The sequence below is a fragment of the Scyliorhinus canicula genome, chromosome 10, assembly GCF_902713615.1.
Source record: "Scyliorhinus canicula chromosome 10, sScyCan1.1, whole genome shotgun sequence".
Lineage (NCBI taxonomy): Eukaryota > Metazoa > Chordata > Chondrichthyes > Carcharhiniformes > Scyliorhinidae > Scyliorhinus > Scyliorhinus canicula.
Genome location: NC_052155.1, coordinates 20,851,886 through 20,871,072, shown reverse-complemented (window position 1 = coordinate 20,871,072; position 19,187 = coordinate 20,851,886). Strand labels below are relative to the sequence as shown.

General features: G+C 46.6%; 1 protein-coding gene across 1 annotated transcript in view; it reads right to left on the bottom strand.

Moving 5' to 3' along the window:
• Positions 1 to 19,187, bottom strand: part of LOC119972907 (piezo-type mechanosensitive ion channel component 2-like) — a 1,374,210-nt gene that overhangs the window by 33,457 nt on the left and 1,321,566 nt on the right. Inside the window, 1 exon segment of the mRNA XM_038810453.1 lies at positions 18,038 to 18,154. Within this exon segment, the coding sequence (XP_038666381.1) occupies positions 18,038 to 18,154 (117 nt within the window).

Genomic DNA, 19,187 nt, shown 5'->3' with positions numbered 1-19,187 from the left:
AACTGACAGTTCAATCCTTGGAAAGAGCCTCTGACTATCCACCCGGTCTACGCCTCTCAGTTTTGTGGACCTCTATCAGTTCTCCCCTCAGCCTCCGTCTTTCCAGCGAAAACAATCCTAGTTTATTCAACCTCTTCTCATAGCCAATACCCCAAGACCAGGCACATCCTGGTGAATCTTCTTTGCACATTCTCCAAAGCTTCCACGTCCTTCTGACAATGTGGTAACCAGAATTGCATGCAATACTCCAAATGCGGCCTAACCAATGTTTTATATAGCTGCAACATGATTTCCCAACTCCTGTACTCAATGTTTTAGCTGATAAAGGCAAACATGACATATGCCTTCTGAATCACCTTGGCCACCTATGTTGCCACTTTTAGGAAGCTGTGGACCTGCATGCCCAGATCCCGCTGTATGTTAACGTTACTAAGTGTCCTGCCATTTAATGTACAATTAATACTTAGATTTGATCCTCCGAAATGCATCACCTCACATTTGTCTGAATCTGCCATTCCTGTGCCCAAGTCTCCAATCTATCTATATCCTGTTGTATCCTCTGACAATCCTCAGCACTATCAGCAACTCCGCCAATATTCGTGTCATCCGCAAACATGTTAATCAGATCACCCACACTTTTCTCCAGATCATTTATATATACTACAGACAACAGAAGTCCCAGTACTGATCCCTGCGGAACACCACAAGCTATAGATCTCTATTCTGAAAAACACTTCCACTACAACTCTCTGTCTTCTATAACCAAGCCAGTTCTGCATCCATCCAGCCAGCCCACCCCGAATCCCATGTGATTTTAGTTTTGTAGCTAAACATTGAAAAGAACAAATTCATCATGTCTGATCCTGCCACAAATGCAATACTCTCACTGTCAGCTTCCCAGACTTTGTCCAAAGTTGAACCTGATCGTTCACAAAACTGCCATCCGGTAAACCTTGAACTCAACATTCAAGTCAATATCATATAGTGCCTATTTCCATCTAAAATAACCCATTCCTGCTCCTACTTCAGCACACCTGCTGATGAAAACCTTAGTCATGCCTTTGTTACATCCAGGCAAAAATTGTCCATTGTTCCCATCCTCCACCTAATATTCTGCTTCCGATATGCTATCCTGCACAGTCCCACATCACTCTGTCCTTTCTGACTTACATTGGTATCTGAGATCCTAAAGCCTCAAATTTAAAATTCTCATCCCTGCATTAAAATCTCCAATGTCCACATTCCTCCATATCACTTTCTCCTTTCTGTTCCTCAAATACAGTCCTCCTTCCTTCACACAATCCCCCTCCAATCCCAACTATTGATGGTCATGTTGTCAGTTGCCTAGACCTCACCTTTGCGGTTCTTTTCCTAAACCCTGTATCATGTGAGAGTGCCTTTAAGAATTGGATGTTTAAGAAATGTACCTTTAAGAAATGAAGCTGATCATATTACTGAAGTGATGTCACGGGGGGGGGGGGGGGGGGGGGGGGGAGAGAGCTGAGCTCACTTCTGTTTTTTGGGAGTTTTAGTTTCAATTCGAAGAAAGCTTGGGTGTGGCTGTGAGCTGCATTGCTGGTGATCACTGCCATAAAGGACTATCTCTTAATCCTTTGGTGAAATCAGAATTGTAAAAAGGTCTCAGTATTGAATATAAATCTAATGTGCTTCTGTTTGAAGGATTTGTTAAGTCTTTTGGATGTGTAAAGGAACAGTTTGCAGGATTGGGTAGTGTTGTATTATTTTCGCGGTTATCTTTGAAGTAAGGGGTGTTAAGAGATCCAATGTTTATTTAAAAGGTTAATTTGAGTTAATGGAATAAACATTGTTATTTTTTTAAAAACCACGTGTCCATAATTGTAATACTACACCTGGGGAACAAGCCGTGTGCTTCAAAAGCAACAATCCATTAAAGGTGGGGGTTGGTTGAACTCCATGATACATTTTGGGGTTCTGAAATCACCTCTCCCATAACTATTGGGGGCTCGAGGGGGATAAAAGTCTATCTATTGGATCGGCTTTTGTGAGCTTAAAGACAGTGAAGGATTATTGCTTTTTCCAGTGTTGTATTTTAGTTTAAGTGTGTTGTGGACAATGGCTCTTTCAGAGGCTCAGAAGTTTTTGGGGTTGGACACTGTCACACGCAGTACCTTACGGACAGAGACTAATAGCAGACTGTTAGATTTGGCAAAAACATTGCAGTTAACATTACCTGACAAAATGCGAAAAGATGAGGTAATTATGGCTGTGGCGAAGCATTTAAAGTTGCCTGAGATACAGTTTGATTCATTGGAAATGGCAAAAAATTCACCGGGAGTGTGTGCTGCGCTGGGCCAAGAAAGAGAGGAGCAGCAAGTGGTAGAATTCGGTGGTGCGAATCTACCAGGACTGGAGTTCGGAGGTGGCAAAGCGGCGGGCCGGGTTCAACCGGACGAAGGCGGTGCTGCATGCCAAGCTGGTCAGATTTGGAATGCTGCAGCCTGCGCGTCTGTGGGTGACATATAAGGACCGGCACCACTACTTTGAGTCCCCGGAGGAGGCGTGGGCCTTTGTACAGGCGGAGAAGCTGGACTCGAACTAGGGTCTGGGGACACACTATGGCCGTTGCTGTTTTCGCTGTTGCTGTTCTTCAATTTTGACAGGTGTTATTTTTATGCTGGTTTTCTTTTTGCTCTGTTTCCGGGTGGGTTTGTCTGTTGGGTATGGGTGTGGGGAACGTTGGGGGTATGTGCTTTATATGTTCTCTTCTGTACGGGGCTGGGGGTTGGGGTGAAACTGGATATTGAGGAGCTGCGTCAGAAGGGTGGGGTGTGGCAGTGTGAAAGCGCAGGCTTTCCTCTGGATGTCCGCGCTGCGGGGCAGGAGGCGGAGCTGGAGGTGGGGGCGTGGCCTTCATTGGTTTTCTTTCCCCCGCTGAAGCGGTGCCAAGGAGGTGTGGCAAGAGGGGGATGACCCCATGCCGGGAGGAGATGGGTTTTGGCGGGAGCTGCCGGGTTAGCAGAAGTCAGCTGACTCACGGAAGTACCATGGAGGGTGCGTCGCGGCTAGGAGGGGTCCTAGCCTGGGGGGGGGGGTGGGGGGGTGGGTTGGATACCGGGTTGCTGCTGGAATGGCCAGGAAGGAGCTGGTGTGGGCCGGGGGGGGGGGGGGGTAGAGGAGAGGCGTTATTGCCAGGGGGAACGGGTCAGACGGGGCGAGCTGGCCTGGGGCGAGCAGTCGATAAGCTATGGCTAGCCGGCGGGGGAGAGGGGCAGGTTGCCCTCTGATCCGGCTGATTACCTGGAACGTGAGGGGGCTGAATGGGCTGGTTAAGTGGGCTCGGGTATTTTCTCATTTGAAGGGGCTGAAGGCGGACGTGGCTATGCTCCAGGAGACCCACTTGAAGGTGGCGGACCAGGTTCGTCTGAGGAAGGGGTGGGTGGGGCAGGTTTTTCACTCAGGATTGGACGCCGGGGGGTGGCGATTCTGGTGGGGAAGAGGGTGGCGTTCGAGGCGGCTGAGGTGGTGTCGGACAAGGAGGGCAGATATATTATGGTGAAGGGTAGGCTGCAGGGAGTGAAGGTGGTGCTGGTTAATGTATATGCCCAGAATTGGGATGATGCCTGCTTCATGAGGCGCTTGATGGGCCGCATTCCGGACCTGGAGGCGGGGGGCCTGATCATGGGGGGAGACTTTAACACAGTGCTGGATCCCCCACTGGACCGGTCCAGTTCAAGGACGGGTAGGAGACCGGCGGCAGCCAAAGTGCTGAGGGGGTTTATGAACCAGATGGGAGGGGTGGATCCCTGGAGGTTTGGGAGGCCGAGAGCGCGGGAGTATTCCTTTTTCTCCCATGTCCATAGGGTCTATTCCCGAATAGATTTTTTCGTCCTGAGCAGGGGATTGATCCCGAAGCTGCAGGATGCAGAGTATTCGGCCATAACGATTTCAGACCATGCTTTCAGACCATGCTCCGCACTGGGTTGATCTGGAGATGGGGGAGGCGCGGGACCAGCGCCCGCTCTGGCACCTGGATGTGGGGATGCTGGCTGATGAGGAGGTGTGTAGGAGGGTCCGGGGAAGTATTGAGGGGTATCTGGATACCAACGACACGGGGGAGGTCCAGGTGGGATGGTCTGGGAGGCTCTGAAAGCAGTGATCCGGGGGGGAGCTGATCTCCATCCGGGCCCATAGGGAAAGGAGGGACAGGAAGGAGAGGGAGAGACTGGTGAGGAAGCTCCTGGATGTGCACAGGAGATACGCGGAGGCACCGGAGGAGGGGTTGCTGGGGGAACGGCGTAGTTTGCAGGCCAAATTTGACTTGTTGACCACCAGAAAGGTGGAGACACACCAGAAAGGTGGGCTATGTTTCCCAAGGGTTCAAGAGGAGCTGGTAGAGGGGCTGGGGGCGCTGATAGAGTTGGAGGAGCTAGTCGGGGGATTGGACAAATGCAGTCAGGTAAGGCGCCGGGGCCGGACGGGTTCCCGGTGGAATTTTATAAAAAGTATGCGGATCTGGTGGGCCCCCTGTTGGTGCGAGCCTTCAATGAGGCATCGGAGGGGGGGGCTTCGGCCCCGACAATGTCGCGGGCACTGATCTCTCTGATCCTGAAGCAGGATAAGGACCCCTTGCAGTGTGGATCATACAGGCCTATCTCGCTCCTCAATGTTGACGCTAAGTTGCTGGTGAAGATCCTGGCCACCAGGATAGAGGACTGTGTGCCAGGGGTGATACACAAGGATCAGACAGGATTTGTCAAGGGACGGCAGCTCAACACGAAAGTGCGGAGACTGCTAAATGTTATTATGATGCCGGCAGTGGAGGGGGAGGCTGAGATAGTGGTGGCGCTGGATGCGGAGAAAGCGTTTGATAGAGTTGAGTGGGGGTACCTGTGGGAGGTTCTGGAGCGGTTCGGATTCGGGGAGGGATTCATCAAATGGGTGAGGCTGCTCTACGTGGCTCCGATGGCGAGTGTAGTTACCAATGGAAGGAGATCGGAGTACTTTAGGCTCTACCGTGGGACCAGGCAGGGGTGCCCCCTGTCCCCCTTGCTCTTTGCACTGGCGATTGAACCTTTGGCTATGGCGTTGAGGGAGTCAGGGAGGTGGAGGGGTCTGGTGCGGGGTGGGGAGTAACATCGTGTATCGCTGTATGCGGACGACCTGCTGTTGTATGTGGCGGATCCAGAGGGGGGAATGCCGGGGGTGATGGAGCTGTTAGCGGAATTTGGAGGCTTCTCGGGCTATAAGTTAAATTTAGGAAAGAGTGAGGTATTTGTAGTACACCAGGGTGATCAGGAGGAGGGAATTGGGAGACTCCCATTTAAGAGGGCAGTGAAGAGTTTCAGATACCTGGGGGTGCAGGTGGCCAGGAGTTGGGGGACTCTCCATAAGCTTAATTTTACCAGGCTGGTGGAGCAGATGGAGGAGGAATTTAAAAGGTGGGACATGGTGCCGCTATCGTTGGCGGGTAGAGTGCAGTCCGTCAAAATGACGGTTCTCCCGAGATTCTTGTTCCTTTTTCAGTGTTTGCCCATCTTTATCCCTAGGGCCTTTTTTAGAAGGGTGACTAGCAGCATCATGAGCTTTGTTTGGGCGCATGGGACCCCGAAGGTGAAGAGGGTCTTCTTGGAGCGGGGTAGAGATGGGGGGGGCTGGCGTTACCCAATCTCTCGGGGTATTATTGGGCGGCCAATGTGTCGATGGTGCGCAAGTGGGTAATGGAGGGGGAGGGGGCAGCATGGAAACGGATGGAGAGGGCGTCCTGTGGAGATACAAGCCTGGGGGCCCAGGTAACGGCGCCGTGGCCGCTCCCTCCTACGAGGTATACCACGAGTCCGGTGGTGGTGGCTACCCTCAAGATTTGGGGGCAGTGGAGGAGACATAGGGGAGAAGTGGGGGGCTCGATGGAGGCTCCGTTAAGGGGGAACCATAGGTTCGTCCCGGGGAACATTGATGGGGGATTTCAGGGTTGGCACAGAGCGGGCATCAGACAGCTGAGGGACCTGTTTATTGATGGGAGGTTTGCGAGTCTGGGGGAGTTGGAGGAGAAATTTGGGCTCCCCCGGGGAACATGTTCAGGTATCTGCAGGTAAAGGCATTTGCTAGGCGGCAGGTGGAGGGATTCCCTTCGCTTCCCGCGAGGGGGGTGAGCGACAGGGTGCTTTCGGGGGTCTGGGTCGGAGAGGGGAAGATATCTGATATCTACAAGGTTATGCAGGAGGTGGAGGAGGCGTCAGTAGAGGAGCTGAAAGCTAAGTGGGAGGGGGAACTGGGGGAACAGATCGAAGACGGGACATGGGCTGATGCTCTGGAGAGGGTTAATTCTTCCTCCTCGTGTGCGCGGCTTAGCCTCATCCAATTCAAGGTGCTCCATAGGGCCCACATGACTGGGACGAGGATGAGTAGGTTCTTTGGGGGTGAAGACAGGTGTGTCAGGTGCTCGGGGAGTCCAGCGAACCATGCCCATATGTTCTGGGCATGCCCGGCCCTGGAGGAGTTCTGGAAGGGGGTGGCGAGGACGGTGTCGAGGGTGGTGGGATCCAGGGTCAAGCCAGGATGGGGATTCGCGATTTTTGGGGTTGGGGTGGAGCCGGGAGTGCAGGAGACGAAAGAGGCCGGTGTGCTGGCCTTTGCGTCCCTAGTAGCCCGGCGAAGGATCTTGCTACAATGGAAGGATGCGAGGCCCCCCAGCGTGGAGACCTGGATCAATGACATGGCGGGTTTCATTAAGCTAGAGAAGGTCAAATTCGCCCTGAGAGGGTCGGTACAAGGGATCTTTAGGTGGTGGCAACCTTTTCTCGACTTTCTGGCTCAACGATAGGGTACAGGGACAGTAGCAGCAGCAACCCGGGGGGGGGGGGGGGGGGGGGGGAGGGGGGGAGGGAAAGGGGGGGGGGGACAATGACTATGTTTGTTTATTTAATTTTAATATATTTTTAAGTTCTTTTGTTGTTCATTGGGGTTGTGGGGGTGGGGGGATGTGATACATGTGTCGATACGGTCTGGGGGTGTCACAGTTTTTATGGGTTATTTTGTTGCATTTCATTGTTTGTCGTTATGTTTTATATTTTCTGTAAAAATTTCCAATAAAAATTATATTAAAAAAAAAGGAAATGGCAAAAATTCAATTGCAAATTAAACAACTGGAACACGAAAAAGAATTAAGCGGCTTGAATACAAAAGAGAGAGAGCAGAAAAAGAGAGAGAGAGGAAAAAGAAAAAGAGAGAGAAGAAAGGAGAAAAGAAAGAATATCCCTAGCAGAACAAAAAGAGAAAGGGAGATACAGATCAGGGAAAAAGATAAAGAGATAGAGTTTGAACTTCAGAAAATGGCCATGAAACAAGACAGTCAGTTAAAATTGGCAGATGTAAAGGGAAACGTACAGTTGGATGATAGTGATGAGGATAGTGAGAAAGAGCGTCAAAGTCGTATGTGTGGCAGGGATCTATTTAAATATGTTCAAGCATTGCCAAGGTTTGATGAGAAGGAAGTGGAAGCCTTTTCCATTTCATTTGAGAAGGTAGCGAAACAAATTAAATGGCCACAGGACATGTGGGTGTTACTAATTCAAACAAAGCTGGTAGGTAGAGCTTGTGAAGTGTTTGCATCACTACCGGAGGAGGTATCTGGAACGTATGAGGAGGTGAAGAAATCCATCTTAAGTGCATATGAGCTAGTGAATGAAAAAATGAAAATCGCTTATTGTCACAAGTAGGCTTCAAATGAAGTTACTGTGAAAAACCCCTAGTCGCCACATTCCGGCACCTGTTTGGGGAGGCTGGTACAGGAATTGAACCGTGCTGCTGGCCTGCCCTGGTCTGCTTTCAAATCCAGCGATTTAGCCGTGTGCTAAAACTAAGCCCAGTGCCTGAAGCTTACAGACAAAGGTTTAGAAATTTAAGGAAAGAATTTGGTCAAACATACATGGAGTTTGATAGGCTCAAACAGAGTAATTTTGACAGGTGGATAAGGGCTTTAAAAATAGACCAAACGGATGAAGCTCTCAGAGAAATTATACTTTCAGAGGAGTTTAAAAATTCAATTCCTGATGTAGTGAGAACTCATGTGGAAGAACAGAGGGTTAAAACTGTGAGATTAGCAGCAGAAATGGCAGATGATTATGAATTAGTTCATAAATCAAAGATTGGTTTCCAACATCAGTTTCAGCCGGTGAGGGATAGAAACTGGGGACATGAGAAACACTCAAGTGCTAAAGGTAAAGGTTATCTGTTGGGAGACAATAAAGAGAGTGTACCTCAGATTAAAAAAGAAATCCAGGAGGGTGGAAAAGAAATGAAAAGTTTCAAATGTTTTCACTGTAATAAACTAGGCCATGTAAAGTCACAGTGTTGGTAGTTGAAGAAAAGCACTGGGAAGGCTGATGTGGTAAAACAGGATAAGACAGTGGGATTCGTTAGAGTGGTAAAGGAAAACCTAAGGGAAGCGAAGTCGGTGCAAACGATTGTACAGCCTGCTCAGGAAGTAATTGTTAAGAAGGTGCCAGATGTCTTTCAAGAATTTACTTGTGTGGGTAAAGTTTACTCATGTGTATCAGGAGGAGCAGGTAAAGAAGTCACAATTTTAAGAGATACAGGGGCTAGTAAATCTTTAATGGTAAGAGATGAGGAATTATGTTGTTTGGGAAGAATGTTGCCAGAAAAGGTGATGATACGTGGAATTCAGGATGAGAGGAGTAGCGTTCCATTATATAAGGTAAGGTTGGAAAGTCCAGTGAAGAGTGGTGAAGTGGTAGTAGGAGTAATTGATAAACTATTTTGTCCAGGAATAAAGTTTATCTTGGGTAATGATGTAGCTGGATCGCAGGTGGGAGTGATGCCTACTGAAGGACGAATATCCTGGGATTTTTTCAGATTGTGTAGTAACAAGGTCGCAAAGTCGCAGGTTAAGACAAGAGGAGAAATCAAAGAGTGAAGATGAAGCTGAAGTGCAATTATCAGAAACGGTTTTTGATCAGACAGTTGAAAAAGAACAACAACAGGTGGAGGATGAGGCGGATATTTTTAGTTCAGGAAAATTGGCAGAGTTACAACAGAAAGATGTAGAAATGAAACGGATGTATCAGAAAGCATATATGGAAGAGGAATCTTAGAGTATACCAGAGTGTTATTACCATAAAAGTGATGTTTTGATGAGAAAATGGAGACCTGTACATATGCAGGCGGATGAAAAGTGGCCAGAAGTTCATCCAGAAGTATTGCCGGTAGGGTATAGAAAGGAGGTGTTACGAGTTGCACATGAGGTACCAGTGGGAGGTCATTTGGGAATAAGGAAAACTCAAGCTAAAATCCGGAAACATTTTATTGGCCTGGACTACGTGAAGGTGTAGTTAAGTTTTGTCAATCATGTCACACATGTCAAGTGATAGGGAAACCTCAAGCAGTGATAAAACCAGCGCCCTTAATACCGATTCCAGCATTTGAGGAACCTTTTACGAGGGTCCTAATTGATTGTGTAGGACCGCTTCCTAAGACCAAAAGTGGGAATCAATATCTTTTGACTATAATGGTTGTGTCTTCTAGGTTTCCAGAGGCCATTCCAGTACGTAATATTACAGCTAAAAAGATTGTGGAGGAGTGACTTAAATTCTACCCACAGAAATACAATCAGATCAAGGATCAAATTTTACCTCAAAGTTATTCAAAGATGTTATGGATAGCTCAGGAAGAAAACAATTTAAATCAACTGCATACCATCCAGAATCGCAGGGAGCATTGGAAAGGTGGCATTAGACATTAAAGATAATGATAAGGGCTTATTGTCAAGATTATCCAGAGGATTGGGATAAAGGAATTCCATTCGTACTGTTTGCAATTAGGGATGCACCTAATGAGTCAACCAAATTTAGTCCTTTTGAACTAATTTTTGGTCATGAGGTAAGAGGACCACTTAAATTGATCAAAGAAAATTGGTGGGTGAGAAATCGGAAAAAATTACACTATTGCATTACGTGTCAAATTTTAGGGAACGATTAAATAGAGCAGGTGAATTGGCTAGACAACATTTGAAAGTTGCACAAAATATGATGCAACGGGTCGCAGACAAAAAATCCACAGTTCATAGTTTTGCAGGTGGAGATAAAGTTTTAGTGTTCTTACCAGTGGTAGGGGAGCCTTTAAATGTGAGGTTTTGTGGACCGTATCAGATTGAAAGGAAATTAAGTGAGGTGTATTATGTGGTAAAAACACCAGACTCACCGAGTGTGTCATGTGAATATGCTTAAAAGGTACTTTGAAAGGGAAGAGGAAAAGGAGGTTTTAATGATTCTAACTCAAAGTGACAAACCAAATCCAGATGACTGTGACTTTGACATACCTCAAATTAAATTGGAAAATGAGGATGTTCTTAAAAATTGGGATGAATTGTTAAGTTATCTTCCAGAGGAAAAACAAACTGACCTGAAAGAGTTATTGATATCACATGGGCAAATTTGTAGAGATAAATTGGGGCAGCACGGTAGCATGGTGGTTAGCATAAATGCTTCACAGCTCCAGGGTCCCAGGTTCGATTCCCAGCTGGGTCACTGTCTGTGTGGAGTCTGCACGTCCTCCCCGTGTGTGCGTGGGTTTCCTCCGGGTGCTCCGGTTTCCTCCCACAGTCCAAAGATGTGCGGGTTAGGTGGATTGGCCATGCTAAATTGCCCATAGTGTCCTAAAAAAAAGTAAGGGAGGGAGGGAGGGAGGGAGGGGGGGGGGGGGTTGTTGGGTTACGGGTATAGGGTGGATACGTGGGTTTGAGTGGGGTGATCATTGCTCGGCACAACATCGAGGGCCGAAGGGCCTGTTCTGTGCTGTACTGTTCTATGTTCTAAATTGGGAAGCACTAAAATGGCTATACATGATGTGGATGTGGAAAATGCTGTTCCGATCAAACAACATCCATATAGACTTAACCCTTGAAAATTGGCACAAAGAGATTGAGAGTATGCTTTAAAATGGCATAATTGAAGTGGGTTGCAGCCAATGGAGCTCACCCATAGTGATGGTACATAAACCAGACAATACCCAACAGTTGTGTGTGGACTATCGAAAGGTGAATGCAGTTACAAGAAGGACTCTTATCCTATCCCACGTTTGGAGTATTGCATTGAGAAAGTGGGACAATCCGCTTTTATTACCAAATTGGATTTAGTAAAAGGTTACTGGCAAATACCTTTATCTGAAAGGGCGAAGGAGATTTCAGCTTTTGTGACTCCAGATGGTATATACCAGTTCAAAGTTATGCATTTTGGCATGGAAAACGCCCCAGCAACATTTCAACGGTCAACTAATATAGTCGTTTTAGGATTACCCAATTGTGCGGTATACATTGACGATCTGGTAGTTTTCAGCCAGGCATGGAAAGAACACTTAAAACATCTGAGGGAGTTATTCGATTGACTTCAGGAGGCGGGATTGGTGATAAACCTAGCCAAAAGTGAATTTGGAAAAGCCCAAGTCACTTTCCTTGGCCATACAATCGGACAGGGTCGAATGGTCCCACGGGATGTGAAAACAAAAGTTATTGGGGAGTTTCTGATACTTTCAAGACGAAGGGAAATAATGCGATCTCTTGGCATGAATGCATTTGATCGAACCTTTGTGCACAAGATTTGTAGCGTGGTTGCTCCGCTGATGGACTTGCTGAAGAAACGTAAAAGATTTCAATGGACATGGGACTTTCAACAGGCATTTGACTGCCTGAAAGCTGTGATCACCTATGCTCCTGTATTGGAGAATTGTAAGGGGCTCTGTGGTCAGATTGAACTAAAGTATCTGATTCTAAAGAGAAATGCCGAGGAGTAGAGGAATGGATGGATCGTGCAGAGACTTTTTTGTTCCGGGAGTCTGTCAATCAAGAAGGATTTTGGTTGGAGGAAGAAGAACGGGAAAGATGGACTTCATTATTATGCCTGTTTGCATGTGTTTTTTAAAAACAAAAACATGAAGGACTATCTCTTAATCCTTTGGTGAAATCGGAATTGTAAAAAGGTCTCAGTATTGAATATAAATCTAATGTGCTTCTGTTTGATGGATTTGTTAAGTCTTTTGGATGTGTTAAGGAACAGTTTGCAGGATTGGGTAGTGTTGTATTATTTTCGGGGTTATCTTTGAAGTAAAGGGTGTTAAGAGATCCAATGTTTATTTAAAAGGTTAATTTGAGTTAATGGAATAAACATTGTTTTGTTTTAAAAACCATGTGTCCATAATTGTAATACTACACCTGGGGAACAAGCCGTGTGCTTCAAAAGCAACAATCCATTAAAGGTGGGGGTTGGTTGAACTCCATGATACATTTTGGGGTTCTGAAAACACCTCTCCCATAACACCCGTCAGCACCACCCTCTCCTCCATTAAGATCATCCATAAAACCTACCACTTCTCAACAAACTTTTATTTTCCTTTTGCTTCTATGAAACATCTTGGTTCCTTTTTTCCACATGAACAGCATATAATTGAAAGGTGTTACTATTGTAAAAACCTTAAAACCATTCATACATTTCAGAAATTTTCAAAGTATGTTCACAGTGCTAATTTAAGAAACATTTACTTTCACAAAATATATTGTAAATAAATCCAGCTGTCCATGTCATGGTGGAATTGTTCTGGTTCCGAATTGCTGTTAAAAATAGATTCAGAAAGAATGTGCTCACCATATAGTTAAATTCAGCAAACAAAACAAATTTCCTCCGAAGATAAGGGGTGCGATTTAACCCCCTTGTTTCGTCCGGCACGGATTTGGGCGCAACGGATAAAAAGCAGGAATGGCCGAAATCAAGCCTTGCACCAGGCAGGTCTCGCCCAAATATGGCGAGCATATCATTAGCCCCAATTTCAATTAATTTCCATCTCATGACCGTGATTGAAGTCAAATGTTACGCCCTCCCAGGTATTAACTGGCTCCCCAGCAAGAAATCACGCAGGCATCGTTCAATACACCTTTTTAAAAACGTGAAGCTGGCGCAATGGCTACTGAATGAAACTGAGGAGGTGAGCAGCCATTTCCTTTTTTGGGCATGTGCTTATTCTGCCTCAGTGCTCATTGTGGGGTGGGGCGGGGGCAGGGAAGGCTGTGGTGGGGTGGGAAACTCCTCCTGGGGGGTTTCACTTGGTCGGGGCAGTGGGGGGGCTAAAGCGTTCCAGGTCGGGGTCGCCTCTGTACCGGCAGGGGTGACGGGCTTTTTGTCTGTGAGGCCTTCAAACCATCTTCAAATATTGTGGATATCCATAACAGGGGAAACTACAGCTGATGCCTGTCTGTCCTACCAAATACTTCGAGGACGGAGCCCTGTTCTTGGTTATTTGCTGACAGTCACTTTAACTTCATTTAACTGTGATCAGCATCTAGCTTCATAGCTGAAGGTTATTGCCAATAAGGAATTGGCCTTGTTAGTTCTCAAAGCTAACTTCACGGCTGCAGCTTGTGTTTGCTGGTTGCTCCTGCTTGTAGTTGTGAATGCCCGGAGGCTGTTGTTGCAGTTTCCTTCCTTTTCTGCAGCTGGAAAGAAGGACCATTTTTTCTAAGAGACATGGGTCCTGGAATACCGGGCTAAGGAGGACATACGTGTCCAGAAGGCAATTGTTGCCGCCATTGAGGAAATTCTTTCATGGATTGCTGATGCTTTTGTTGCTGGTGTGGTAAGTGCTGCATATAACTGGTACATCGCCGTGGGTTAAATACGTTGGAAGTCAAGATTGTTCAACTGCATTTTGAGTGGTAGTGGAATATGGTCCTGGTGAGATTGTGGGCTGTTGCTTGTGAAATGCTACACAAGTCCCCGCTCGAGTCCTGAAATGAACCGATGGTATAGACTTTCAGGGCTGCGGTAAGCTTCATGACCATTGGGAGCACATGTCTTCCTTCTCCACAGGGTGACATGTCCATGAGGATTTGGTTACAGTGAGATTGGACTGTGTGGGAAGGTCTGAACAGCTGCAGCTCCTGGATGGAGAATGGCACCGATATGTGGAACAAATAACTAATTGATGGACAGATCATTTCTACGACAAAGTTCTGGACATGATAACACATTGTTATGGGCCAGAATTAGAGAACCCTAAAGTTTATCATGGAGATCACCTGACCCACAACTTTTAATAGATTGTGGTATGGGGAGCACACGGCCCACTCTACAGGTGTGGTACAGCAGAAATTGAAAAGTATTTTTTAAAGCAAGACAATGTTTATTCTATGAACTCAAGTTAACCTTTTTAAAAACATACAGTGAACATCTTAGCAACCATTAATTCAAATACAACCTCCAAAGAATACAACACTAAGTAATTCTTACTTTCCTTTTAACATCCATAAAACTTAAAACAAAACCTTTCAACAGAAGCACATCAGGTTAAAGTCACTACTCAGAACAGTTATAATTCTGAATTCACCAAATGATCAAGAGACAGTCTTTTCATGGTAGGGAGAACAGCAGTACAGCTGCTTTGTCTGGCTTCAGCTCCAACACTGAAAATGAAACCAAAAAGTCACAGACACACCCAAGCTTTTCTCAAAGTGAAACTAAAAAGGAAACCCAGAGCTCAGCTTCACCCACACTCTGACATCACGGCAGTAATATGAGCAGCCAAACATTTCTTAAAGTGACATTCTCATGACAACATTCTCAGGTTCATCCTATTTCTATTGATGAACCTGCGAAGGGTGATATCTTGTGTTTGGTTCTTTTTGTGAAAATGAGCTGATATAGCTTTGTATTGGTGCCAATGTGGAACGATGACATTTCCTTGTTGTTCAATGGTTAGTGTGCTATGTAGAACGTTATGTAGTTGATTTTTAAATCTTTGTTACTGTTTTTTTAAAATTTAGAGTGCCCAATAATTTTTTTCCAATTTAGCAAGGTGAATCCACTGACCATGCACATTTTTGGGTTGTGGGGGCGAGACCCATGCGGATACAGGGAGAATAGTGCAAATTCCACACGGATAGTGACCCGGAGTTGGGATCGAACCCGGTCTTCGGTGCCATGAGGCAGCAGTGCTAACCACTGCACTACCGTCCCGCCCCTAAATCTTTGTTACCATTGACCATTTAATAAACAAAATATTCTCAAGTGGATTCTTATGGGTACACGTACCATGTCTCAGATGATGATTATTACACTTGTCATGTGAGAGTACCTTTAAGAAATGGGTGTTTATCAAATAGCTGTAGTGAATATACCTTTAAGAAATGTATGTTTATCAAATAGCTGCAGTGATGTCAGAGTGTGGGTGGAGCTGGGCTGCCTGTCTTTCACTTTCACTTTGGAGCTGGCAGCTACAGTGTGTGTTTAGTTATGTTTTCAGAGTTGGATCGCTGCAGGCAAAGCAAGTAGTTGTATAATGATCCCTCTCTCTACAAGCTACCTCTATCCAAGTGATATTTGTTTCTGTAGAGAATTTAAATCTGCTGTCTCTCTTTGAAAAGGATTTAACATATGGATGTTGCTAGGAAAGATTAAGGATTACTTATAGAGTACTGTATTCTTTGGGGGAAGTATTTGAGTTGAGAGTTGCTAAGATGTTTACTGTGTGTTTATAAAATCAGTAAGAAGTCTTACAACACCAGGTTAAAGTCCAACAGGTTTGTTTCAAACACGAGCTTTCGGAGCACGGCTCCTTCTTCAGGTCACCTGAAGAAGGAGCCGTGCTCCGAAAGCTCGTGTTTGAAACAAACCTGTTGGACTTTAACCTGGTGTTGTAAGACTTCTTACTGTGCTCACCCCAGTCCAACGCCGGCATCTCCACATCATGGTTATAAAATGTTAACTGGATTCATATAATAAACATTGTTTTGTTTTAAAAGTGCTTTAGATCTCTGTTGCATCACACCTGTAGAGTGGGCCCTTGTGCTCCCCATAACCAAAATCTATTAAAAGTTATGAGTTAGGTGAACTCCATGATACACTTTGGGGTTCTCTAAACCCTGGCCCGTAATAACTTGCATTTCAATCAAACTTTGAAGCCTGAACAGTTTGCCTGACCTCTAGAAGAGACAGCACTATAGAGGCAGCTGCCAACAATCAAACACTCGAGAGCTGGACTTCAGCATGGGATATCCTCACAATCATAGGGTAAATGTGTGGATCAGGGGAGGGCAACTGAGCATGGTCTCCCTAATGTTCCCAGAAGGGGCCAGGGGTCTAGGGAGTGAGAGTGTGCAGAGTGAGGTTTTCTTGCCCTCTTGTGGCCCTCGCCAATCCTGGTCAGTGACTGGGCCACACTCTGCAGTGCTTCAGCAACATCCACCTGCATATGGGATACGTCCCTCAGCGACTGATGTCAAGGCCCTCAGCCATGATCCTCACAGACTGCGCCATGCCTTGGACACAAGCAGTCAACACGCTGACCTCATGCTGCTGTCTTTCCACTGCGGCAGCAACCTAGCGTCATAGTGTCACGCATTGTTGGCATCATCTCCTGCGCCCATAGCATTTGGGTCATCTCCAATCGTCTTTGGCCGTGTCCCAGCATCTGTACCAGCTCTGGGATAACCTTATCCAGAGGCTCAGCATCTGACTGGGGCTCAACAGAGTCCTGGGATCCAGCAAACCTCCGACTGCTGTCCCCCTTGAATCTTGCTGACTCCACTTGATTGCACCTGTAACTGTGTGGTGCGCACCAGATTGTGCCCAGAAGCCTATCCACTTATGTTGCCCACCGAGGTGGTGACAGGTGGGGGTGATAACTGTGACGCATGGATGGTGGTCTCCTCGGAGCTCTCCTCCGAGGTGGTCTCCTGGGTGGTGGTTGGGGGTGGGGGGGCGGACTCTGGATGCCCCAGCCCATCAGATGGAGATTCTGCGAGATAATGGACAGTGGGCATGTGGTCAGCAAGAGGTAAAAATCATTTTGTATTTAGGAGCCGTGCATTTGATGGATCAAGGGGGTCTACAGCAGGTGGCCTGTATGGGCACTGCAACTGCCCATGAACATAGAACATAGAACAGTACAGCACAGAACAGGCCCTTCGGCCCTCGATGTTGTGCCGAGCAATGATCACCCTACTCAAACCCACGTATCCACCCTATACCCGTAACCCAACAACCCCCCCTTAACCTTACTTTTTAGGACACTACGGGCAATTTAGCATGGCCAATCCACCTAACCCGCACATCTTTGGACTGTGGGAGGAAACCGGAGCACCCGGAGGAAACCCACACACACACAGGGAGGACGTGCAGACTCCGCACAGACAGTGACCCAGCCGGGAACTGAACCTGGGACCCTGGAGCTGTGAAGCATTTATGCTAACCACCATGCTACCGTGCTGCCCCTGCATGAAGGGGTTGTGTTAGTTGGTGCCAGGGTGTGCTGAGGAACAAGCACAAAGATTGGATGTTGAGAGGATGAGAGGTGATTTGTGGGGTGGGGGAGTTGGAAATTTGAGGGGTGGCAGGCAGAATTGATGCCAGGAGGGAGGTGCTAACTTACCCTAACAGCTCAGTGGATGTCGTTGGTCTTCTTCTAACATTGAACGCTGGTCCTCCTGGTCATGCTGCCTGCACTGTCAGCTGCTGTCACAGCCTCCCAGGTGGTATTAGTGGCCCTACCTCTGGCCCTCTACCCCCTCGGGGGAACAGGGTGCCCCATCCCTCTTTCACAGCATCCAGAAGCCTGTCCAGGGTGGCATCTCCAAAGCGAGTAGAATGTCTGTGTGCTGCCATGCTTGCATGTTGACTGGGAGTGATGGTGAGGCAGGATTTAAAAGCAGCTTCCCTTGCTAGCTGAGGCGCGAGTCTGGCAATTTCAGACAGCGAGACAGCCAGCGATGGTGAGACGCTCGTGGGGGGTCATTTTTGGCACTGTGCCATTAAATACAGGCTGTATCGTGGCCATCGAGAAACACCCCACCAATTGCACCCATAATGACACCTTAAACTTTGTCTGTTAAATTGTGCCCCAGTTAATTAAACTCAAAGTCCAAACATTAGCATTGTATGACAAAAATATATATGCCAGAAAAGGTTTTGCATCTAATATTCAGATTATTGGTTAAAGAAAAACTTTGAAACATAAAATAGTGGTTGCGAACTTGAGATAAATAAAATGATCAACTTACACAGGTTTGTTCTCATTTCCTTTGATCAATTCAGCAAGTCCTTTTCCGGTATGCTCTTTTATTTTAAACGAGAGTTTATCGGAAGCAATTTCTGACTTTCCACCAAGATTGACATCCCTGTGAATTGAATGTACTCAAAGCTCATTGCAATGTACACCATGAATATTGAAACATACCTATTGTGATATAATAATAATTGGATCTAAAGGTTAATATGGTGAAGTGGTTTGCTTGACTAAAACAAAGGGTTAACAAGGGGCAAAATTCCCCACCTCGCGCCGCCGGTCGGAGTTCCCAGTGAGCTGGAGAATCCTGTATTAGTGAAGAAAACGGGATCGGGGTTGGATTCTTATCCTTTTTTGGATGCTCCAGCTCCCAACTGGTAACGGGTTTGAGATTTGCACCCAGCGTCAGCGGGCCCAGCGCCCGGCACCATATTCTCCAGGTACGCATGATTCTTCGGTCCTCTGGGGTGGAAATCACATGATAAGAATTACTACTGCCATTGACAAGTGTGGCCCTGACGCAGTGGAGGTCACGGTGGGCTTTGATTGACAGGTCCTGGACTACCTCAAACAGAATTAAGCAACACCCTGGTAAATCTTTTCTGTACCCTCCCCAAAACCTCCACATCCTTCCGGTAATGCGGCAACCAGAATTCAACACTATATTCCAAGCGCGGCCTAACTAAGGTTCTATAAAGCTGCAATATGACTTGCCAATTTTTAAACTCAATGCCCTGGTTGATGAAGACAAGCATGCCGTATGCCTTCTTGACTACCTTCTCCACCTGCGTTGCAACTTTCAGTGACCTTGTACCTGTGCACCCAGATCCCTCGGACTGTCAATACTTTCAAGTGTTCTGCCATTTACTGTATATTTCCCATCTGTATTAAGCCTTCCAAAATGCATTTCTTCACATTTGTTCGGATTAAACTCAATCTGCCATCTCTCCACTCAAATCTCCAACCGATCTATATCCTGCTGGATCCTCTGACGGTCCCCATCGCTATCCCCAATTCCACCAATGTTTGTGTCATCCTCAAACTTACTAATCAAACCAGTTACATTTTCCGCCAAATCATTTAAATATATTGCAAACAGCAAAGGTCCCAGTACTGATCGCCACTAGTCACAGCCTTCCATTCAG